General features: G+C 37.6%; 1 protein-coding gene across 16 annotated transcripts in view; it reads right to left on the reverse strand.

The window, feature by feature from the left end:
• The window catches only part of LOC137288102 (neuron navigator 3-like), a 514,936-nt gene that overhangs the window by 161,989 nt on the left and 328,217 nt on the right, over positions 1-24,730 (reverse strand). For all 16 annotated transcript variants that reach the window (XM_067820497.1, XM_067820495.1, XM_067820494.1 and 13 more), the window contains exons 4-5: positions 16,971-17,043; positions 9,085-9,310 (exon numbers count right to left, since the gene is read on the reverse strand). In XM_067820497.1, coding sequence (XP_067676598.1) covers positions 9,085-9,310; positions 16,971-17,043 — 299 coding nt within the window. The remainder of the gene's footprint in view (positions 1-9,084; positions 9,311-16,970; positions 17,044-24,730) is intronic.

Genomic DNA, 24,730 nt, shown 5'->3' on the forward strand with positions numbered 1-24,730 from the left:
CCTACATAGCTCCGGGCAGGTATCAGATGGCTTTTCTGTGTGCACCTTGATGGGCACAGACATATCTCGTTATAAAGCCTGTGTTGATCAGCTTTATGTTGTGGCAGTAAACAGTACAACACTGGCAGTATAGTGAGGGGGTTGGCAATGTCTGTGTTTCAGCATTTTGTTAAAAAAATTTAGTAAACAAGTACACGAATACACAATGATATGAATTGAGCATTGAGAGAGTGAGTTTAGTCTTGGCCACCTTTAGCAATATGTGAACCAGTATGTTGTTGTAGAGTGTCTTTAGGCAGCAAGTTAGATCAGCAATATTTGAGACTGGAGCACAGTCACATAATGTGGAATTACATCAGATACAGCAGTTCACACTCACACCCTGTACCAAGACACCAAGTGTTGTGGGGTCATCAGATACAGCAGTTCACACTCACACCCTGTACCAAGACACCAAGTGTTGTGGGGTCATCAGATACAGCAGTTCACACTCACACCCTGTACCAAGACACCAAGTGTTGTGGGATCATCAGATACAGCAGTTCACACTCACGCCCTGTACCAAGACACCAAGTGTTGTGGGGTCATCAGATACAGCAGTTCACACTCACGCCCTGTACCAAGACACCAAGTGTTGTGGGGTCATCAGATACAGCAGTTCACACTCACGCCCTGTACCAAGACACCAAGTGTTGTGGGATCATCAGATACAGCAGTTCACACTCACGCCCTGTACCAAGACACCAAGTGTTGTGGGGTCATCAGATACAGCAGTTCACACTCACGCCCTGTACCAAGACACCAAGTGTTGTGGGGTCATCAGATACAGCAGTTCACACTCACGCCCTGTACCAAGACACCAAGTGTTGTGGGGTCATCAGATACAGCAGTTCACACTCACACCCTGTACCAAGACACCAAGTGTTGTGGGGTCATCAGATACAGCAGTTCACACTCACGCCCTGTACCAAGACACCAAGTGTTGTGGGGTCATCAGATACAGCAGTTCACACTCACGCCCTGTACCAAGACACCAAGTGTTGTGGGGTCATCAGATACAGCAGTTCACACTCACGCCCTGTACCAAGACACCAAGTGTTGTGGGGTCATCAGATACAGCAGTTCACACTCACGCCCTGTACCAAGACACCAAGTGTTGTGGGGTCATCAGATACAGCAGTTCACACTCACACCCTGTACCAAGACACCAAGTGTTGTGGGATCATCAGATACAGCAGTTCACACTCACGCCCTGTACCAAGACACCAAGTGTTGTGGGGTCATCAGATACAGCAGTTCACACTCACGCCCTGTACCAAGACACCAAGTGTTGTGGGGTCATCAGATACAGCAGTTCACACTCACGCCCTGTACCAAGACACCAAGTGTTGTGGGGTCATCAGATACAGCAGTTCACACTCACGCCCTGTACCAAGACACCAAGTGTTGTGGGGTCATCAGATACAGCAGTTCACACTCACGCCCTGTACCAAGACACCAAGTGTTGTGGGGTCATCAGATACAGCAGTTCACACTCACGCCCTGTACCAAGACACCAGGTGTTGTGGGGTCATCAAATGTGTACCATGTTGACATTCATATACTAGTCATAGTGTCACTCCTGTCATCAATACACCAGCATTAATAATCTCTCATCTTGCCACAAGCTTGTTATTCTCAGCCAAGTGTGCTAAGACTTAATCTACTGTCCTGTAAATTTAGTATGAAGCAAACTTACATTATTTTTATCTTGTCACAGTGTTTTCTTGCCAGAAGAATCCCTCAACAACATGTCATTCTGCCTGTCATTACTAACCAACCATATACAATTTTGTATAACCTGCAGCATTCACATAAGTAATGAATCCATAAAGTAAAGGCTTTCATTAAAAGTCTTTGACCATTTTTCACAAACGATTTTACAGCAGTGGATTGTCCAAACAGTGTAATATGTGAGGTGCTACATGAACTTAGACACTGACTCATAAGGCAAAGAAACTAAGACAAGGTTTGTGACTTTAGTCTCCAGACTGTGGCCTCAGTCAAGTAAACCTTTTGGTCAAATACTCATTGCTAATAAAAGCTTACATATTAACACTACAATCTACTGAAAATACTCAGGCTAAAATAATCAACAGTTTTTGGTACAGATTGCTACGTCTAGAATGGGTTACTCAGGTCCATAGATTGGGTGGGTCCTGAGTCCCACCTGCTTACCAGGAGAGCACCAGGACCCCTGGATAGTCATGTGATACAATGTTAAACATCAAAAATTCCATGGTTATATTACATATTACCTATATTTGCATTTGTTTCTAACTATGCAAGCATTTTTTGCTTGAGCAAATATAAAACTTCACTTGTTCATGTTCAGAAATTATCTATCAACTCTTGAGATCTACAGCAGACATGCAGGTGGTACTAGGTAATGTGGGTGGAAACAGGGTAGTGAGTATGGACTCATCTGTCATCCCAGCCCACACACTGTACAGATCTTCTCACATGTTGCTATCATTAAAAGTAATCAGAAAACAAAAGAGGATTTTTGATAACACAAAAAGTTAAATAGCAGAATTTCAATACATATATATATCATATCACAAGAAAGTGTGAAAGTTGCAACTCACCTCTCTCAAGTAAAGTTAAGATTGTTCTTATGAAAATAACTGGAAGAAAAACTCCATGACAACCCCAACATCCATGCTTGAAAACTCTGTGCAAGGAGTCCACTTATGAGTATTTTGTTCCCCTAACCGAGTCAAGGTGGAAGCCCCATTGAATCAAGAAGGGGGATATTTAACTGTCTTGACATATCTCATTTGTAGAATTCTTGAGAAGGTACAACGCCTTTATACAGTGTGTGTTATCCACACATCACCTGCAAATGTTCAAATACTCATTACATGAAGATCACTGGAACACCAGGAACACCAGATTTGCATGAGTCAGATCAGAAAATGAATTCCACCTGTCCCTTTCAGAATATTGTAAAAACTGTGAAATTAGTCCGTGAGGAAATACAACACAAAGAATCAGTCACAATACACCAACTTGTCAATTTCACTCCCGGTGAAATGAATTACTCCATAAAAAAGTCAATATACCCGGTCAGAGACATTATTCCATAGGGGACCATTGTTTATTGCTATCCCCCTGAAATGCAATTATCCATATGTTGCTGTAAGTTTGTGCACAATATCCAAATGTATGCTGTAAGTTTGTGCACAACATCCAAATGTATGCTGTAAGTTTGTGCACAACATCCAAATGTATGGTCCATGCAAGTAAATGAAATCCAGGTTTATAAATGAATTGCCTGTTTGAAATTCACATCTCACAAGCTACATCAGAAACACAAAATGGTCCAGGATGATCTTGATAGGCACAAAACATCAAGGTCTGTCAAACACATCGAAATGCTCTTACAGGTTCCTTGAAACAAGCACAACTGTTTTGTACAATGCACTGTTTTCCCACAAACAAATCCATTCACAATAATTCCTAGCACACCATCTTCTTCAAAACCATCACCATCTGCACACATACATCCTGACTCTGACGATGATTCATGTCAAACACTCCTCACCTGGTGATGCTGATGATGTTGTGACCTGCTGATGCTGTTGCTGCTGATGTAGCAAACAGCTTGAAGTTGATGAAGTTGGCCTCGGTATCAATTAACAAATTTAAACACCGACCTACCCAACAGCTACTGGTCGGTCATCATCAACTGATTCCATGAAAACCCCTGCAAGTATTGCCAGCATTTACTCTTATTTGGCAACAGGGGGCATTGAAAAGAGACACGTCTACCAAATTTCATCAACAGAGATACTAGGAAGATTCCTTGTCAAATTTACTCATCATTTTTTTCTCACAAATGATTTTCACTCCCATGAGGGCTTGCCTTCCTCAATTAGATCAGCTTGTGAACTTTGTGGTCCATTTGTGTATCAGGCCAGGTCCAGCCACTTACAACGGATGTTTATTGCACCATGTGGAAAAATTCCTCGTAAATTCATCATAAACAGTAACATGTTCCATGTGAGGAAATCAGCTGGAGTCTGAAACATACAGCTGAGGCTGCTACTGGTGTGTTAACAACTCATCAGCTGACGACATCAACGACAGGGATAATTTACTAAACACTCTTTGATTCCTCCGATCCACAGTCCAGTAGGATAACAGTAAATCCAAGATCAATTCACAGTAAATACATGCTGAAACCTGGCCAGTGTTTTAATATTGTCCATTTCCTGGAATTTATCATCTCCAATTTAAGTGTCTGACGACCTGTTTAACATCTTCTGTGATATCTGTCAAATTTACATTGCAAATTTACATGTCCATTGCAAGAAATTAATTATCAACAGTTAACCCTGTGGCATTTGTTTCAATGTCTGGTTGAAAATCACAATGATCCAGTTTAATCCAGGTCTAAAATGTCCATTTGGTGTAATTGACATCCCATCCAACCACGTCCAGGGAAATCCCAGCTTAAAATGTACCCCTGAAAGATCAGTGCAGTTGCTGTCTGCAACTCCAGTAAATCTCCAATCCACAAATGTGAAAGGATCACTTTGAGTCCATCAATGTCACTTTTCCAAAGCTGTCACCATAATGATGCTGATCATATAGATTTATCATTTATAATTAGATTTTCAATCATATTTCCAAATGCACTGCATCTTTAAAACTTAACAATGTCCATAGCCATCAATCATGTCAACAGTACAAATTGACTCCAATCAATTTCACACAAATTGAAATTTACATATGTAAATTTCAAAATTTGAAAACAATTCCATGTGTGCTAAAAATACTGCTAGAGTCAGTTGAGCAGAATCCACAAAGAAAGGGTGGTTGTCATGTTATAACCAAATCTTAAACAGATTAACGGAGTAACACCACGACAACAGATGATCAAGAGTAGCGTCTAGGCTTGTGCCAGTCGTCGATGCCTTTGCATCATGATTGGAAATCACAATCAATTTTCCCTGGAAGAGCCATCTTACTGAATGTGGGAGGCCAAACATAATAATTGAGAAGTATGAATCATCCAACAATGTTTCTTCTAAACCAGTCCAGGCACAATCATCACATTGGCTCCGACCTTAACCCAACAAATAAAGGTCAAGGTCGTTAGTTGCTATACCAACAGATTCCAAATATTCACCGATTAGTTAAAAGACCTGCCTTCCACAGCAGTGTCCAATCAACATTTATTTTATTTCGTCTAATTTTGACCTACTTCGTTGCAGCACAGAGTGGTGTTTTGTCGTCTGCTCTAGCATCTTTTGTATTGATTTTTGGCAGTTTGGTTAGGCTCTGGCAAGGTTCTCAGCAGAACCAGCACAGCTCCAACCAGTATCGAGGCGGTAATTATACGCAATATTGCACATGCAGACAACGCTAAAAGTGCCCTCTAGTGGTAGTTGTAGTTATTTAAGGAATCGTGACATCTTCCCATCAATTTAGTTCAACTCAGTCTACTGTTAAAGTGATTCTCACTACGGACAAAGACACTGAAATGGCTGAGCATGAAAAAATGGAGGAGCATTTTCACACTTATTGAAAGGGATACCAATGTAGCTGCTTCATAACGAAAAGCACAATTTGGGGGATACATGAAAACTGCATCGCAGCATTAGTACAAGGTTTTTGTTTTAATTTTAAATTTCATTTATTTTCACTTCAAGATATTTATATAAGATCTATGCCAAGTGTCAAGAAGAACACGTGCAATATTATAGCTGTGTATCTCCTGCTTATAAATAACAGAGTCAGGCAAACCTGTGGTGGAAAGTATGAATATAAGTTCACATCATCAGTGCTGCAAAAACCCACCAGAGCTTCTTCCTGATTCTGCCCTCTCAATGTTTACAACGGGACTACTTACATAAATTACGTTTATTAATTTTCTAATAGATTAAAATAGAATGTTTTAAAATCAGATTAGTAAGTTAAATAATAACATCAATCAAACTATATTAAACTAATTCTATGGATAATAATTTCTTTTATTTAATTTCACATTTCAATACAGATTTTTGTACTATAGTCACGCAGGAATCTGTACTAAAATGTTGCACTCATGAAATAAAAGAACTCGTTATCCACAAAATTTGTTAAAAAATGAATGCTCCAAAATCTAAAAATGCAACTTTTCAAAAAGGTTTGCAGACCACCCAGTGATGAAAACTGTTACTATTATGATTTCCATTAAGGTGTACCCCACAAGCGCAAGTTCAGCAAGAACTGTTCTGAGGAATTTGATGCTCTACTAATCTACTTGCTCGAAATCACAAGCGCAGAGAGATGTATGCCTCACAACAGATTAACATAAAACAGCTGTTGGATGAACTCAAAGGAAATCATAATTAATCTAAATTTACCAAAAGTACTCTTAGCCCTGCAGGAGGCGTATTTGATAAGGTTAGATGATTAATAACATAAGCTTATTCAATTTGACAGCTGGTGTTGCCCATTTCAAAATATTGTCAATTTCACAAGGGTTTTCATCCTAATGTGTTTTTAAGAAAATCTTATTATCTCCCAAAGAAACTTAAATTAGGTACAATGAGCTCATACTTAGGAATCTTGCTGGTTTAATATGATTATTTTAATTAAATAATACAAAAAGATGTCGGTTTTATAAAACAAATGTACCAGCATCTCCATCAAATTAAATGAATTAATAACTTTCAGTTATCAAATTTATTAATAATTAGGTCAAGATTAAAACTGGAGAGAATAATGATGATGTTGTCAGTGGTGATGATGATGAGGAGGAGGAGGAGGATCCAGTCTTTCATTGGTATGAAATCACTGTACCATTTGTCTAATTACTAGTAGTTGTCTGGTCAAGACTCTACTGCACTTACTGCATTAAACATTAAAGTGTAACTCTGACACACAAATACCTGTGTAACACAGCTCACGAATCACTACCACCATCAAAGGTCAGCCAGACTTGTCATGCTTAACTTATCCCACATTTAGGAAATCTACATCGGTGGATGTTTTTACAGCCACACTAAACATCCGTAGTTTGTCACCTTCCGTCATTGTAACCATACTTCATCTGCCAGGCCCTCTCAGGGATCATCGCTTTTCCCTAATGAAATCACAAATCTATGTCAGGGATAATGAAACCCACCATGTCTCTCTTAAAATACTGCTGGTACAAGATTTTTTTATATTATATTTATGAGGACTTTATGCAAGAGGGTGTGGATAAATAAACCATGTGCACTAATCTGTCTGTGTTTTTAATACCCACCATTTTATATGCAACATGTAAAACTAAGATATATAACCATGATGCTTTAAAAGATATATATGTACATGAAAACAGCCATAAAAACATATCTTTCAATCATACAAGAACAACAACAATTTCCAAACCAAAGTTGACAAGATATATTCTAAAAAGCCTGACAAGCTAAAATAGTTATCTCCCTTTAAAAGCATCCTAGCCACTTAAATGAGTGGCTTTCTCAGTTTACACACACAATCAAGATACCACGTATATAGCTCCCAGGCCAATAGGAAGGTTCCTTTTCATCTCTTATGAGTGAAATCAACTATACTGGGAGTAAATAGCTTGTTATATGAAACTGTCAATCACTGTACTTCTTACCTTTCAAACTACAGAGTTCCCTGAATGTGTTTCATTTCTTTTGCGCATTTCTGCCAATCATGACCATCTACATACTATGACTGTGCTTCAATTTCAACCCCAAATCAATACAGTAGGACAAGCATAAAAGGTCTCTACAAAATTCCCACTGAAAGAAGTTCCCTCACTGAGATAGCTGGGTCACCTGCCTTTGGACTTGTGCACCAGTAATACCTAAGATGTCTAGTGTACCAGTAATACCTGAAGATGTCTGCATTTTGCAAGCTGAAAGCTGATATTTACCATTTTAGCTATTTATTACCATTACTACTGAGATAAGATCATGAACATACATGGAGCTTATGCATAACCTTTCGGACCAAATTCCATTCCTTTTACCTGGTTTATCCAAACAGAAGAACAGGTTGTTTTACCTAAAGAAACAGAGCACATACAGTGCAAGCACATATGTCTAGTAAGTGAGCATGGTTTTACACCTCCTTTAGCAATATTACAGCAATATCATGACATGGGACACCAGAAATGGGATTCACACATTGTACCCATGTGGGGAATTGAACCCAGATCTTCAGCATGACGAGCGAATGCCTTAACCACTGGGCTAGCCCAAAAAGTCAACCATTTCATTAACTTTCTTGGAAAGTACAAATGCAATTTCCTTTAAGTTTTTTACAAATTAATCTTGGCCGATACCAAGGAACACTTCAACAGTCATCAACAGTCATCAGTGGTCATCAATGGTCATAAGTGGTCATCAATGGTCACAAATTGTCCAGTGACAGATGCCATTCAGATCAGCCTCAGTGACAGCGATCACCATGCTGATGATTTGCACACTCACTCTGAGAGAGTGGGTTCAGGAAGTGCTCGAAACAAAATAGCCTCAGGTTTGCACTTTGCTGAGAATGTGTAATCCCATCTATAACATAAGTTACATCTGACCACTTTATAAATGTCACTGTGTATTCATTGTGGGATACAGTCAGTTTACAGTCACAGATAATTGTCTGTTTTTCAGTAACATGTACACATATATAATTAAAACCGGTTTGTAACCAGCACTTGTAAATCTGCCTCCCAACACACGTCTCCACAATGCTGGGGATGGGGAGCAATTCGAAAGATGGGGACACTTTGGGACAACTTGAAGAGGGAAATTATCAGACATGTTCAAATGTAAAAGAGCAGACTTGTCTATATCTCTCATAGACTATATTTACCAACAATTTAAAGGTCAATCCACTAATTTGTGCTGAATACAAAATGCTCTTTGGAGATAAAAAATAAACAAAAACAGAAGACAAAAATCACGAAAAAGACATTTTCACACACAATCCCTGATGTGAATTTTTAACATTGTTCAAAACAAAATGACCAACACTGAAATCTATCAAAATCCAATCTAAATGTGACATGCAACATTTCGGCCAATCAAATCTAACCTTGATAGCATCTCCCCTCCATTAACCTGAGGTGTTGTTCTCCCTCCGGAGTTTGGGGCTCCGTCGACTACGGCGATGCCCGGATGTGAAAGCTGCGGTGTGGATGGGGGATCCTTTGCCTGTTCTGGAGGCTTTGTCGTTTGTTGCTGTGTCTTCTGCTGCTGTTTGAACCTTGACAAACTGAAGAACAACCCTAGAATTGCCTTGAGGTTGCCATCTTTGATATCTGGAATGAAAGGCCAAGATTTTAGTTATTTTCATACTTGCCATTTTAGTGGCTGCCTTGTTTCACCCATGGGATCTGCTCTGGTAAGGTGTAATTTACTACATAAAGGAGTGGAAATCGAATCTTTATTAGAAAGAACAGATGAAACCAAAACCCTCATCCATGGTCTGTGTGTCAGATGTATGCTCTTAATGTGACCATAGGTCTTAAAACCATGGTGCCACAACTGGCGCCATGATGCTGAACATGTACCAAGTACCACACATAACTCAAATATCAAGTTCCTTCTGGGTCCTCTGTACTATGCACATCAGTACCACAAAGTCAAACTTATATGAGGATATTTGAAATCTGTTCTGGAACCAAAGTGCCAAACGAGTAACTATTTATGTATTGGTATCGGGGAAACTGTATAGGTACCACAGTGCCAATCTAGTCATAATTAATACAGTGATATCTGGGAAATGGTACCACAGTGTCAAGCATGTCAGAAAACAGTGAAGTCTGGGAAAGGGTACCATAGTGCCAAGTAAGTCATAACTTATGTAGCAACAGCTGGAAATCACACTGATTAAAAAATGCAAAACATGGTATAATGTAGTCATTGATGTCTGACAACCAAAACAAGAATAGGTTATTTATGACCCACTGAAACCTGAAAGCCCAGAGGTGTAGTAAAGGAAACTGGTTTGGGATGCCAATTAGTCAGAAGAAATAATCCTGCAAGCAATCACCACAGTAAACGTATCAATAATCAATTAGAGACTGGAAGGACAAATCAGCTGAACTTGATCCCATGTAGAGCTGAGACTGTATAATTACTGACTTAAGTTCAACACAGCCTTAAACAGAATTTCAATTACAAATCACAACACAAAATACTTAGAATATTCTAGTTTCACAAATAGTTTCACAAATAGTTTCTCAAAGAGTTTAATACAATCACTGTATTTTAAAGATAACATTGTGTTTTTTTACCTAACAAACACTATAGCTGACACTGCGTGGACAGCTGATTCCTGTTTGTCTCAGTTTACAAAACAACTAGCCACATCAATATCAATCTCTGTATCTGAACCAGTGCCTGATAGTCAGGAAATACTATTTACCCTGTAACACAATCTGTGTAACAACGATATGTCGCAAATTTCATGTGTTTCTTTCAATCACACACTTTGTCACCTTTCATTTGTTTACCTGAAGTGACCTGACATAGTTCTAGACTACACACAGTATCTTCAACATCAGTATATGTATTTCCCAAATCATTTCCCCAAGAGTGAATGAGTTTAGGTTTATGCCATACTCAGCAACATTCCACCTATAAGGCAGCAGTTTACCCAAGAGTAGGGTATATTACGCAAGATATTACAGTCCATTGCTGTTAGTTTAATGTGGGAGATGCATACCATCTTCTCAGAACCAGAACAGGCACTGTATTTCTATTCCTCAATGAAACATAGCATCAACAAGAAGTCAGCACCACACCTGTGTCTAAGCTGCAGCATATTTCGGTGTTATCCCACTTCATATTGCTGTTGTTATCCCACCTCACAATCCTGATATCCCACCATGCACTGCTGTTCTCCCACCTCATATTGCTGCCATCTCACATCATATTGCTGTTATCAACTTCATATTGCTGTTAAACCACCACATACAGCAGTTATCCTTCATCATATTGATGTTATTCCACTTCATATTGCTTCTATCTCATCACATATTGCTGTTGTCCCACTTAATAATGTTGTTAACCCACTTCATATTGATGTTATTCCACTTCCTATTACTGTTATCCCACCATCTATTGCTGTTATCCCAACTCGTATTGCTGTTATTATTGCTTTTCATGTTGCTGTAATCTCACCTCATATTGCTGTAATCCCATCTCATATTGCTGTAATCCCACATTGCTGTAATCCCACCTCATATTGCTGTAATCCCACCTCATATTGCTGTAATCCCATCTCATATTGCTGTAATCCCACCTCATGCTGGCACCATCTTGATACAACCGTACACAGTTATGTTACAACAAACACACTCACTGGCTTGTTTGAATAGGCATATTCCTGTCGCATAATAATCTCCAGGAGAACATTCTTGAGCCACATGAAACTGGAGTCTAACCAAATTCATCATGTACAAACTTGCATACTTGGTTTGCAGGACAATTAAACATGACTTAATCATTCCAATGTGAAGTAAACAAAACTAACCATGACAAAGCCATGAGACGTCGATCTGTGCAACTGGACACCTAGACACTATTGACAAGTGTTTGGAATGATTGTTAACAGTTACACGGTGCATTGTTATATCAATGTTAAATTATTACCAAGGAAGCTTGTTAAACAAATCTAAAAAAAATTCCTGATACAATCAACATAGTAATGGCTTTAATTGTGCAAAAATGCAGGAGGTCGAAATGTGGACATTAGTCATAAATTATTAAAAAGTTTGCAATTGAAGACTGTCATGGTTTCATATTGCAATTATTTGCCAAAGCAATGTGTTTTGAGAACTCAGCTAATTGGCGCCAATGTTGAAATGACAAAGATGCGTTGGCACAAATAGAATGCATTAAGTTCAGTCACTGGAAAACAGACAATTCTGTTAAATATCTCTCAAGATGGCATGCCAATGTTTGAACAAAATGTCTGACAAATGCAATCTATTGAAGTATACCTGTCATAGTTCTTGTAAAAATCAAGCATAATGAAATTTTTCTGAAACAGTGACAGAACCTTTTCCATTATCATAGGAAAGCTCTTCCCATCTTCCACTTTGGTGCTGACTACGCATTGGGACATCTTGGGCAGGTCCTTCACTTGTCAATATGCTATTGTTCAAAGGGCCAAAAAGACATCTTCCATAAACCCCTAATTATGGAATCAAATTGTAAATCTTACCTCAGTAGATTAGTCAGTGACTTGGCAGTTTCAGTTCACCAAGAATTACACAGAATCCAAAATGACAAGAACGTCATACATTTCTGCAAAATGTCGTACATATACATACAGCGAATCTGGTCATTGGGCCAATCTCATTAAGAATGTCAAATGAGGACAGTAATATCTGGTGTATATTTCCCATCTGACTTCTACTTGATCAGATTCTATTTCACTCAATTTCATCTCCACTGCTTTGAGCGATCACAAGGGTTTATTCCCCAGCTTCAGGCGGACACAAATCTCGTATAACAACTACATTATTGATTCATTAAGGGCCCCTTGTCTAGACACCATTCATCAAAATGACTTGAATTTGAAATTTTTATCCCCTTAAATTTTCAGAAGAAAAACTTTTAAATTACTCGTGGTTCCATGCCTGGCATATGTGCTGTTATTAACTTGCATTCTCCAACCTTCCTGACAATGGGACCATTAATTCAAAAGTTGATCAAATTTGATCATATTTATGGTTCAAGAGGAACCTAAATGCATGTTTCATTTTTTGCTGAAATCTCATTTAATAAAAGTCCACGAAAAGACAAAACTTTGTCAAATCATCCAAGCTGTTCTACAAAATATGCCACATGTTCCTACTGACGATAGTCAAGGTGAGCTACAATACTCACCATAAAACACATAAGATGACAGATACCTTTTGCTAAGGTGAGAAAAACAACACAAGAACAAAACAATGTCAGCACAGATACAGAGTATCATATATATTTCCTCAAGCATGAAATAAAGACTTGTACATTTCAGTGAAGATGACAGTGCTATAGCCATGAGCACAAGCAAAGCGTTTATTTATTCACTAGTGTGAAACATCATCTCTTCCACTTGACTTACTTAGTGCTGTCAAATCTCAATGCTGTAAACATTATTTGAATCAATTAAATCTCTCTAAGTATTTATATCCCCAAGAATCTTGTACATTTCCTGAAATGAGGTGTCAGTTGTCTTAATGCGAAGCTCGTCACCAACAAATCACATGGATCCTTGACACTAGGAAGAGGGTGAGTGAGTATGGTTTTAAGCCACTTTAGACACAGTATAATGTTAATGCTGAAAGCTAGAAAAAATAAGAATTTTTTAATCAGTAAGTGCGTAAGGTGGGTTTTATGTTGCTTTTAGCAATATTCCAGCAATATCACCGTAGGGGACACCAGAATGGGGTTCACACATTGTGCCCATGTGTGATATCACCTGGGTCTTCGGCGTGAGGAGTGGACACTTTAATCATTAGGCTAGCCCAGGATTATATATTTCCTATGTAATATGCTCTCAGATTCTGACAAAACAAATATATTTAACTCAGCCTGAAGGATACCATTCTACTTTAAATGCATTTATTGTTTTAAGCTCAAACAAACACATTTCTCGATTTCTGCTACAAATTTATAACCTTTAATCATATGTTCAACCACTCAGATGTGCATATATAAGGCAAACTTCTTAGGGTTCTAACACTGTATTATAATACATGTCTCAAACTTGCATCAGTGCATGTCATAGTAGAATCATCATTTCTGACACAGCATGTGATTCAATTTAATTCAATTGCAGTTATAAGCATAATTCAATGAGTGTCAGATATAGTTGTCCTCAAGTCAACAAAAACAACCAACCTGCTTTGAAGGACCTCTTCACAAACTCTTCAAGCAAACATAATCCACAAGAATATCAACAAAAACAATGAACCAAATTCCACAAACTTTTCCAATTTTTAAATCTGATAGTAAAATTATGAAAATCAACTTCAAACAGTTGTCGATTGCAATGACTTATGAAAAGAAATGATCAGTTTCACCATGAAATTTATAACGCATCCATGAACATGAAAATCTCAGTTGTAAGGATGCAGGTGATGACGACAGACAATCTGTTCCATCTAGCATCATCCTGTTTGTGAAATATTAAGGGACACACGACAAGAGGCTATTGTACTCAGTGACGTGGCCCTACGACTTAATATCGTCAATTTCACAAGGCCCCAGGGACTTGAGTTGCTCAGGAAGTGATAATATGCACCTAGCTTGGTGCAGGACAATACAAATCCTGTGTAGCTCCAGGTCGCTTGCAGGACATAGATCACATTGGGGTTCTGTTTCAAACACTTTTGTATTCACAACCCTCAGTCAGGCTGATTTGAATATTTGAAACTCTTGAAACACTTAGATATCACTGACACTCCTGTTGAATAAATGCTGCATTTCTGAAAAAATATGTGAAACTCTAAATCTCAGGAGTCATATATCACTGATGCTTCTTAAGAACATGCACCTTATTTATGTATGTATATATATATATATTTGAAATGTTTGAAACTGTGAGATATTGTCACTACAGAAGTAATTATGAATACTGAGCTTCAAATCCAAACACAGTTATCATCTGAAAATAAAAACATGGACCAGATCACAGCAGGACAAAAAGGACATCAGTCAACATGAAAAGAATAATGGTGTAGCATGATATACAACTGCGTTTCTCCAGGTAGTAATTAAATGTTTTTGTAGTGTTTATCTCTGGAACATATACACACATAAAAATGTGAATCATGATTGTTTGGAATTTGTAGATTTGCAGGGAAAGCATAAAACAAAAACAACTTTGATGTCTGATGAAAATGCACAGACTGAGAGGAAGATCTTTCCTCAAGTAGTAAAATGTTTCAGCTTTCAATTTGTTTACAATGATTATAAATGCTGTTCAAAACATACACCTACACTATGCAAGGCAAATGAATTTAAAGAATTTAAACAGCATACCATGCTGAATGTTATTGAAAAGCTTAATTTTCAGTGAACTATAGTGATTGTGTTAGTCTGAAGCACATATATCCGAGAAAGCCCACCTAAGTCCAGAAAATGTGGCAAGTCTAGATTTCCTTAGCTTCAGGTCTGAAAATGAAGAAAATCTCAGGGCTCCGTTTCATTACATTATTCAACAACAAGGTTCCCTAACCATACAGCATGTTCTAACGAGCTTCGAGTCAAGACAGCAAGTTCTAACAAACTTCCCTAACCAAGACAGCAAGTTCTAACAAGGTTCCCTTACCAAGACAGCATGTTCTAACAAGGTTCCCTCACCAAGACAGCATGTTCTAACAAGGTTAACTAACCAAGACAGCACATTCTAACAAGGTTCCCTAACCAAGACAGCAAGTTCTAACAAGCTTCCCTAACCAAGAAAGCAAGTTCTAACAAGGTTCCCTAACCAAAACAGCATGTTCTAACAAGGTTCCCTAACCAAGGCAGCATGTTCTAACAAGGTTTCCTTACCAAGACAGCACGTTCTAACAAGGTTCCCTTAACAAGACAGCATGTTCTAACAAGGTTCCCTCAACAAGACAGCATGTTCTAACAAGGTTCCCTCACCAAGACAGCATGTTCTAACAAGGTTCCCTAACCAAGACAGCAAGTTCGGAATGCTGTTGCAAAATGCTGATACAATGTTGCCAGCAGCATTAAACAAATTTGACTAAATGCCAGACTGACATTGAAAATCTTATTTGAAAATATGTATATCGACAACTTAAATAAATAGAGTCCCAAACAATTGTCAACTTTGGGAGCTGAGTCACAGTAGACAGTAGACAGGCCTAATCATTTTGGACTTTAGTTGGTCTCCTTAATTTGTTATCTTGATTGACAGACTACCTCACTCCCTCACTTGAGAAAACCATTTGTTGTTTGCTATTCAGCAGCAGATTTCATGAGTATATTTCCAATGATTGTAAGTGGCAGCAAACGAATGAGGTGCTCATAAAATATTGGGTCTGGGTATTGACCTTGACAGCTAATTACTTGGAGTCATATTTCCCAGGACACTGGCAGAAAATACATCATTTGAGAAGGTTCAGAAGTTTCTAGAAGACTGATTGTACCTGCAAGACAAGAATGATTGAAGGCCCTCTCTGACAGGTTTGCATATCATCTACTTACCCTGTGTAGATCAGGATTACTGTTTGCTTTTATTTAGAACTGGTTTCTGGCAAACCTTCATCTTTAAGCAAATCATCTCAATGTTGATTTACTAACATAAAGATAATTGGCATTTAGTAATTGGTTACTAGTCAGCTATGAGTGAAAGAAAACTACCAAAAGTCACCAGTACACCACCTGACCTACCTATGTATAAAGCTTGGTTTTGAAATAGTGAGCAGTTTTACAGTTCTGCTCCAGAAATGAGCACACCCACCAAATCTAGTCAAACTCAAACTAGTTGCCATGGAAATACAGAAACATGTTTTATTCAGAAATCCAAAACTACCAAAAGGCACCTGTACACCACCAGACAAATCTATATGACAAGTTTGGTGAAGATATCTTGAAAGGTGTTACAGTTCTACTCTGGAAATGTACACTACCACCAAATCCAGTAAAACTTGTTGCCATGGAAATACAGAAATATATTTTGTTCAGAAATCCAAAACTACCAATAGGCACCCATACACCACCAGATCTATCTATGTGCCAAATTTAGTGAAGATATAATGAACGGTTTTGAAGTTCTGGTCCGGAAAAATAAAATGTGCACACACACACACACACGCACACGCACACGCACACGCACACGTACACATACACGCTCGCACATGCACACATGCACGCTCGCACACTCGCACATACACATGGACGGACAGAGCACATTTTAACACCTGGCCTGCAAAACATGGTGTGGGGGATAAAAATGACACCTCTTACCTTTAGCACTAAGTCCTTCTACACTGACTCCAAGACTGGCCAAAAAGGTCAAACAGGTATTGATATTTTCCACCTGGAATAAAGAAATTCAACTTCAGTTAATAAAGCTTAATGGACATGAACAATATATAGTACAATATACATAGACTTGACTTTTGCATATACCTGAATAAAAACATATTTTACTGCATTACACTTGAAAATTTGACAATGAACAAAATTCTGCGTGTTTAGAATGAATACATGTGTGAAACAAAAATATACAACAAAAAATGACATTATTTAGTCTTGAATCTAATTTCAGCCATGAAACAAGAATGAAAATGTATGAAGTTTCCCAAGGCAACTTCAGAACAAACTCCATCAAAATCAACAAGTATCAATGAAATCAACAGGTATTATATGTATTGCTTCCATTGCATAGTCTCAATCAGATAAACAGGAGCTCATGGACTCAGATCCTAATCACCATGACAGGCTGTCTTTGTACATTTCAAATATCCACATGTTTCAAGAGTGATTTATTTCAGCTGATGTCACACAGGTCAGAGCCTCATAAGAGAAACCCTTTTAATACATTTTATCATTGTTGTAATCAGTTTCTGCCGAGCTGAAAGGGTTTCTGTGCCATGTGAGGACATACATATACTGAACAAAGTCTACTCTCATCCAAACATTTGTCAATTATTCAGAGAGTTATTGATGAATTGTGTAAGCCAAGATGATGATGTCACAGATTTCACAAATTATGTGCAGTTGGGAAATGAATAGTCTGACAGCAATTTCACACAGGAGCTACTGGTAGTAATCATTCATATCACATTCATTTCAGCAAACACATGAAACGCACTTTTGTCAGGAAAATTGTCTGATAAGTTTTTGCATAAAAAAATTATTTGAATGGCAGGTCTTTCATGGAGATTATATTTCACAAGATATACTTGAAAATCAGTAAATATTTTGCCTAAGTAAATCAGTGCACATGTCGAATATGTGTTTTTCTTTTGTCACCATGCTGCACAAATTAAACTATTTTCTTTGTTTCAGTATTATGGCAGATTAACATAACACTGAAGCAGATTGTGCCTGTAAGCTGCATGAAGAAACATTTTCAAGATAACAAATGACTAGAACTGTCCAGGCGTTATGTTTTCATCTACCACAATAAGTTGACCTTAAATTTATGCATGACACATATACTTTCACATAAATCTGATTTACAGAATTTAATCCTTTTAATTTTTAAATGGTAAGTTTCACCTTCAAGAAATGCAACATAATTTCTAATGTTTTTCATTGAATAACATTGTATATTTCTTTTAAGAATACTGAATAAAATCAAAGCGCTGCACAGACAGGCCCAAAGATTATCCTTGTTCCAGTGAAACCTTAATTTATCATTCTGTCAGTTGGTTTGTCTGTTCACAAGAAACACAACTCGGCTCTACAGTGTAGCCTAAGCACCAATCCTATACAAATCAAATTGTGTGATTTTTCATCAGATCAGCAATTGTCATAGAGAAGAGTCACCATGTAGACTTGCTCTGGGATGATTTCTCACAAATGATATACATAAACGGCTTTAAAAAATAGACTCTGGATAGAATCATCTCTCCCACAATAACAATGGTTTGCATACCAGAATTTGCAAATATTTTTAATCATGTAGTGCCTGGCAATAAATTCTAGACTTGCTACAAAGACTCTAGACTAATGGTTACATCTCATAATACATCCAATTTTTATTGCAACAAATAAAGCCATTTCAGCTGAAAAAGATCCAAAGGGACACCAGGGATTCATAATCTGTACACGGGGAAATCTAGACTTGCTTCATTTAAGGGTGTTCATCCCAATTGCAGAGATTGTGTTCAAGATGCTGATCATTGGATGGTCTGGCCCAGATCATATACAAACTGACACTATATAGCTAGAATATTGCTGCATGCAGTGTAAAACTAAACTCACTCACTCATTCACTCAATTACTCACTCAATCACTCACTCCTTTCCAACTGTTCATACCACACACCACCCATCACCCATTAATCCTAACCATTCAGTGGAGGTGGAGTGGTCTAGTGGTGAAAGTGTTTATTTGTCATGCCGAAGACATAGGTTCAATCAACAGTGCATGTGTGTGCGTGCATGCATGCACCAAGTGAAACTATTTGCATCTGAAATCCCAATTCACTGTGATATCAAAATGATACATAATGCAAACATGGAGGACACATGTTGGACATTTTGTGAAACGGAACAAAACTGGGAGGTATGGGAGGGTAAAAAAATGATAAATAATTTTGTGTTTCGTATACGTTCTTTTAACTGGTGTGCATTTGTTCCCACTGTATACAGTCTAAGTAAACTCAAGTCTCAGTATTGTTTGTTACATTCTTCTACTGAGCAGGAAGAGTGTAATGAACAACACTGAGACTGCACTTTATAGAACATATTTTTGATTCATGTACATCTTTAGCATATAACAGTTTCCTGAAATCCACAAGTCAGTATACACTACTGACAAACGTGCCCAATGATGGTTTCTGGTACATCTAAGGGAAGCAACTCTCCATAGCACTCTGTTTCCTCTATGAAAAATGACACAACTACTGGATTCTGTAGAAATGACCTGACCTGTACGTCTCTGCTCACAAAGTTAAAACTGGGACAATCTATTCAACGTACCAAATTACATTGCAAACTTGATATCTTCTTACACAAACTAACCTTTGCAGTTTCGACAACCATTGATCTTATTGACAAAATACAATTCCAATACCATTCAGGTTCCCCAAAATACTTCTCAGAACTCTTTCAGATTTCTTGATTAACTAACAATGAGGTGACGCATCACTAACCACTGAGAGAAGCCAACATCCACATCCTTATCTATTCATTAACATGAGACATGACTACTCCACATGATTATTCCATGCTAACCAGACAGTCCTTGCATTACTAAACAAGATGATGTAAACATGTCATTAGCATGAATAGCTACCAAGTAGATAATCTACTTGACACTGAAATACTGAAAAGATCATCAGGACCAGCTTTGTTTCAGAGTGTTTAAGAGACTTCATAAAGCGTTCCTGCTCTGAGTGACAGATACATGAGATTTTCAGAAAATTGAAAAGGAATTGTCATGTGATTATCACATGTATGATATTTCCTGTCTGATCCTCACAGAAGCTGCAGTTAGGGCTCAACAGCAGTGACATATACACTGAATAGAAAAGTGGTATGCATTTCAGTTAATTTCCTTATATGCACTACAATAACAATACCAGCAGTGAAAGTGTCACTGTATGCAATACAACTTGTTAGTAACATACAGCAACATAATACAAACATAGATTCTGCTGCTGGTCTGCAAAATCTTCCATGCAAGACATATCTCAGGTACCCATCTGTATTCCATAGAGGAATATATCCCAGGTACCCTTCCAGTACCCACAGGGAATATATCCCAGGTACCCTTTCAAGACCCACAGAGGAATATATCCCTGGTACCCTTCCAAGACCCACAAAGTAATATATTCCAGGTACCATCCTGTATCCCACAGTAGGTTATATCCCATGCATCCTTCTGTATCCCAGGTACCTTTCTGTATCACACAGATACCCTTCCTAGACCTACAGAGAAATATATGTTAAGTGTCCTTCCGTATCCCACAGAGGAATACATCCCCAATACCTTTCTGTATCAAACAGAGGAATATATCCCACGGATCCTTCTGTATCCCCCAGACGAATACATTTCAGGCACCCCTCCATGACTTATGGAGGAATTTATCCCAGGTATCCTTCTGTATCCCACAAAGGTTTACATCTCAAGTACCATTCTGTATCCCACAGAGGAATATATCTAGGAACCTTCTGTATCACACATAAGACTATATATCCCAGGAACCCTTCTGTATCACACAGAGGAACATACCCCAGGTACCCTTCTGTATCCCATAGAGGATACCCCTCTGTATCCCACATGGCAATATATACCAGGTACCCTTATGTATCCCATGGAGGAATACATCCCAAGTACTCTTATGTATCCCTCATAGGTACTCCAGCTGAAACGGTTGTCACAAGGCATAAAAGAGTATTTGCACTTATTCCACAAAGTGCAAGCATGAGGTGATCCAGATTTATGCCAGTTTCATAATGCTTGCTCAATGAAACACCATGTTGCACTTAATATCGATACCACGTTACAGCCATGGAAACTCTCAACTGTGCCACATAAAAAGACTCAAATCATCGTCATCTTTCACAAGCCAAAGAATGTTGTTAAATGTGTTTACAATATGCAATTCCATTCATTTTGACACTTAACTGTGAATAAGATTTACTTTCTTTCACTTATGTTGGATATACTGTACAGCTTTCTTTGTGGACAAGTAGCCATAGCTGAAACTTCTGTGTAAGTTGAAAATATTTCCTTTAAGAATGTCATCTTTTTTTTTCAAGTTTAATAGTTCCTGCTGAAGCTCCATTTGCTGTACCTCAAAGTATATTCCAAGTGCTGACATAAAAACAAACTTTTGCTAAAAGTTTCGTTAATTATTTTTTTCTTAAAGTCTTAATGTGCATAGGGATTAGACCTTGCATTTAAAAAACATTCTCGATGGAGCTGTTAGAATTCTGTAATTTTAGAATCCCCCACTAGAGTTTCCAACAAATGGCTCCAAATCTTATCATCAGAACAGAACAGGCACCAATGGCAGTGGTATATATGACTACATAAAAAAGACAACTTCCAGTATCAGTAGCAGAAATTTGTCTGTATGAAAGACAGTCTCTGAATACCCCCCTCCACTCTCCCTTGATGCTTGTTTTCAGTTTCAATTTCTTTAATCTTCTTCCCAAAAGCCGTCAACGAGGAAACTCAATTTCCTCCTAGGAAAGGGTCCCAATTTGACCCTGTTCATTTTCTTGAGCAACGTCAAGTTACTTTTGTTTGCATTCAGTGGCAAAGATCAAATGAGATTAAAACTTCTTTAAGGGTCAGAGACAAACAGAAAAACTGAATGTAATTAATTGTATGTCACTAAGTGCAAAATCTAGTTGATTGCAAGTCTTCCCTTTTTCCAGAAAGCAGAAATGGAATTACCCTACTGATCCTAAGATCATTACCTCAACAAACATTCATTGTTTTACTGACGTAACTACATACATCAAGGTTATTGCCATAAACTATTTATAGGAACCATTTGACAAAGTGAGTTCCAATGAAATGTAGGACAATTTTAATATTTGATAAATTGATAAGAAAAATTTACCCAATGACAGCATGCTAAAAAAGACCTGCAAAACACATATGCAATGCAAGTGACACAATCAGCAAAACTTTATCATTCTGTAAAGTCTGTGATGCTACTGTCTTGACAACTGATAAATATTAGGCACATGTTTTCTTGTCACTGGATATGAGAAATGACATAGCTTACTAGGCTCCAGTTGTTTCAGATAACAAACATTGCCAAGGCAAGCAATTTACATGATCTATGACTTATTCTTCGTTATATATTCTCATAAAAGCAGTCACAGCATAACAATATTCACATTTGGACACCCTGCCATAAGATGATACTGTCTTCTTGGCAGCTTTCTAAATGTTTTCCTGACAACTGGCTGTAATTGTTAACCTTGTATAGAGATCACAATCAGAAGATATCCACTCATACTTGCACTAATATTCCATAAATTTAATTCTCAAATATTGTTTTTGAAAATTATTTATTACAGATTTCACTTTGTACAGAAGAAATGACTGCTACCATTTTGATGGTTTAACACAACCATGACAAACTATTTCTCCTGTATCAGTTTTCTAGTATATCTCATCCCCAGGTATGTCAATTGCAAACAGACCCAATTGCAAACAGCCGACCACAACTCTTTAAAAACAGATTGTACATTTCAGCAATATACATGCTATATGTCACGTCAGTTTCCAACTATGACTTATGCACTATAATGAAAAAAAAAGAAAAAAAATGAGGCTTCCCATTATTTGATGACAAGTATGATCAGCAGAAAATGGAAAAAACACCAAAACCTTTCATCAATCAGCAAAAACAAATTACATCTTCTTCTGCTGGCTCTCATAAAAAATAGTTCCATATGTAGGTTTCAGGAAAAAAACAAATAACTGGCTCATGTTTACTGCTTCTGTATACACTCTAGTCAACTGTCAGATAACCTTTAACCTCTGCTCCTGGGCACAGGAATTAGTGACTAAAATAGGCTATTTATGTTTTAACTGACAGGATCATAACATGAAAAACATTTTTCAACACAAAAAAATACCAAGATGTAGATTTCAAGTGCAGTATTTTGTCGGCAATTCAAAGGCATTTCATTGTTGGATATTAAAAGTTCAATGGATCATAAATTAGACTAACAGCAAGTCTTTGAAATGATGAAATATTACAAAAAAAGCACAGGTTGTAAAGTAAGAATAAAATACGAGAAGAAGAACCAAGAGACTTTCTTGTTTTCAGAACTTTGGAAATTTAAACTTGCCACAAATTCCAGACTTGCATGGGCAACATAGGCTATATATATTTCTGGGTCTGTACCACAGATTACCAACAAATCTACATTTTAACATTTGTGGTTAACAGTTTTATCTATTTAATGTTAAATAATTCAGAGTATGCGCATTACTGGGTACTTAAATGTGAGGCACTATCTCTAAACAACCACACCTGCACATTGTAAATACAAGATGAATTCTAGTCCTCTGCTGGCAGATGATTGCAGTTTTATTTCTTCTATACAAAACATCACCTTAAATATGAAATCAAATTCTAATATCACGACACAGATTTCATGACTACACATTTATCATTTAAAATTTTGAAAGCATTAAAGCTTCAATGCATCAAAATTTCAGGCCTTATGAAGTAGGTTAATCATGCATCTGTCAGAAAGGAATGTACATATATATCACCGCCAAATACAGTAATACACCATGATATGAACTCTGTAAAGATATAAGCTTACTGAGACCTGAAATCCTGTGAAAGCTGACCAAAATCCACATTGCCACATCAGCTGTCATTAACAATGATCAGTCCTTATGTCCAAAATGACATCTGTGTCACTGCACCAGACAATGAGTTAGATAAGATATGCAATCTACACACAGACTGTATGAGATGTCTATTTCAGACAAAACAAGTTGTTAGGTAAATAGGAAGCTAATGACAGATCAGTCTCCTCAATTTTCTTGCCATAACACGTGTTGTCGTCTTATCATAGACTTATGTATTGCAAAGGGGTAATACAGACGAAAAAATCCTCCTTGTCGGTAAAGATAATATTAATGGAGATATACCAATTGCTGATGGAAGTCTTGGAGGTATCGACAAACGTCTGGGTGGAACGACTGAAGCACAGAAACCAGAGCAGATGTCGACTGCATGCAAAGTACGGACATGTTACATATGGTTATACTGGGTTATGTAAGGTTATGTTATACACGTGTGAGCAACGCAGGTACATGTGCTAAGTTTGTGGTGCTGAATATCATTGACCAAAAGAAATGTCAGATGGCATCATGAGTAATGCACTTCTCTGGAATACCTTTTTCTTTTCTATTGATATTTTACATTGGAAAAGAATAACATGCACAATGGATCGGTGAGTCAGTGAGAAGTCTTTGTACTTTATCTTGCATCTGTGTAGCTTATATCATAGCAAGGACAGTACATGTATATAGTACTAGTAAATGTGAATCTTGAAAAGCAA

The sequence above is a fragment of the Haliotis asinina genome, chromosome 6, assembly GCF_037392515.1.
Source record: "Haliotis asinina isolate JCU_RB_2024 chromosome 6, JCU_Hal_asi_v2, whole genome shotgun sequence".
Lineage (NCBI taxonomy): Eukaryota > Metazoa > Mollusca > Gastropoda > Lepetellida > Haliotidae > Haliotis > Haliotis asinina.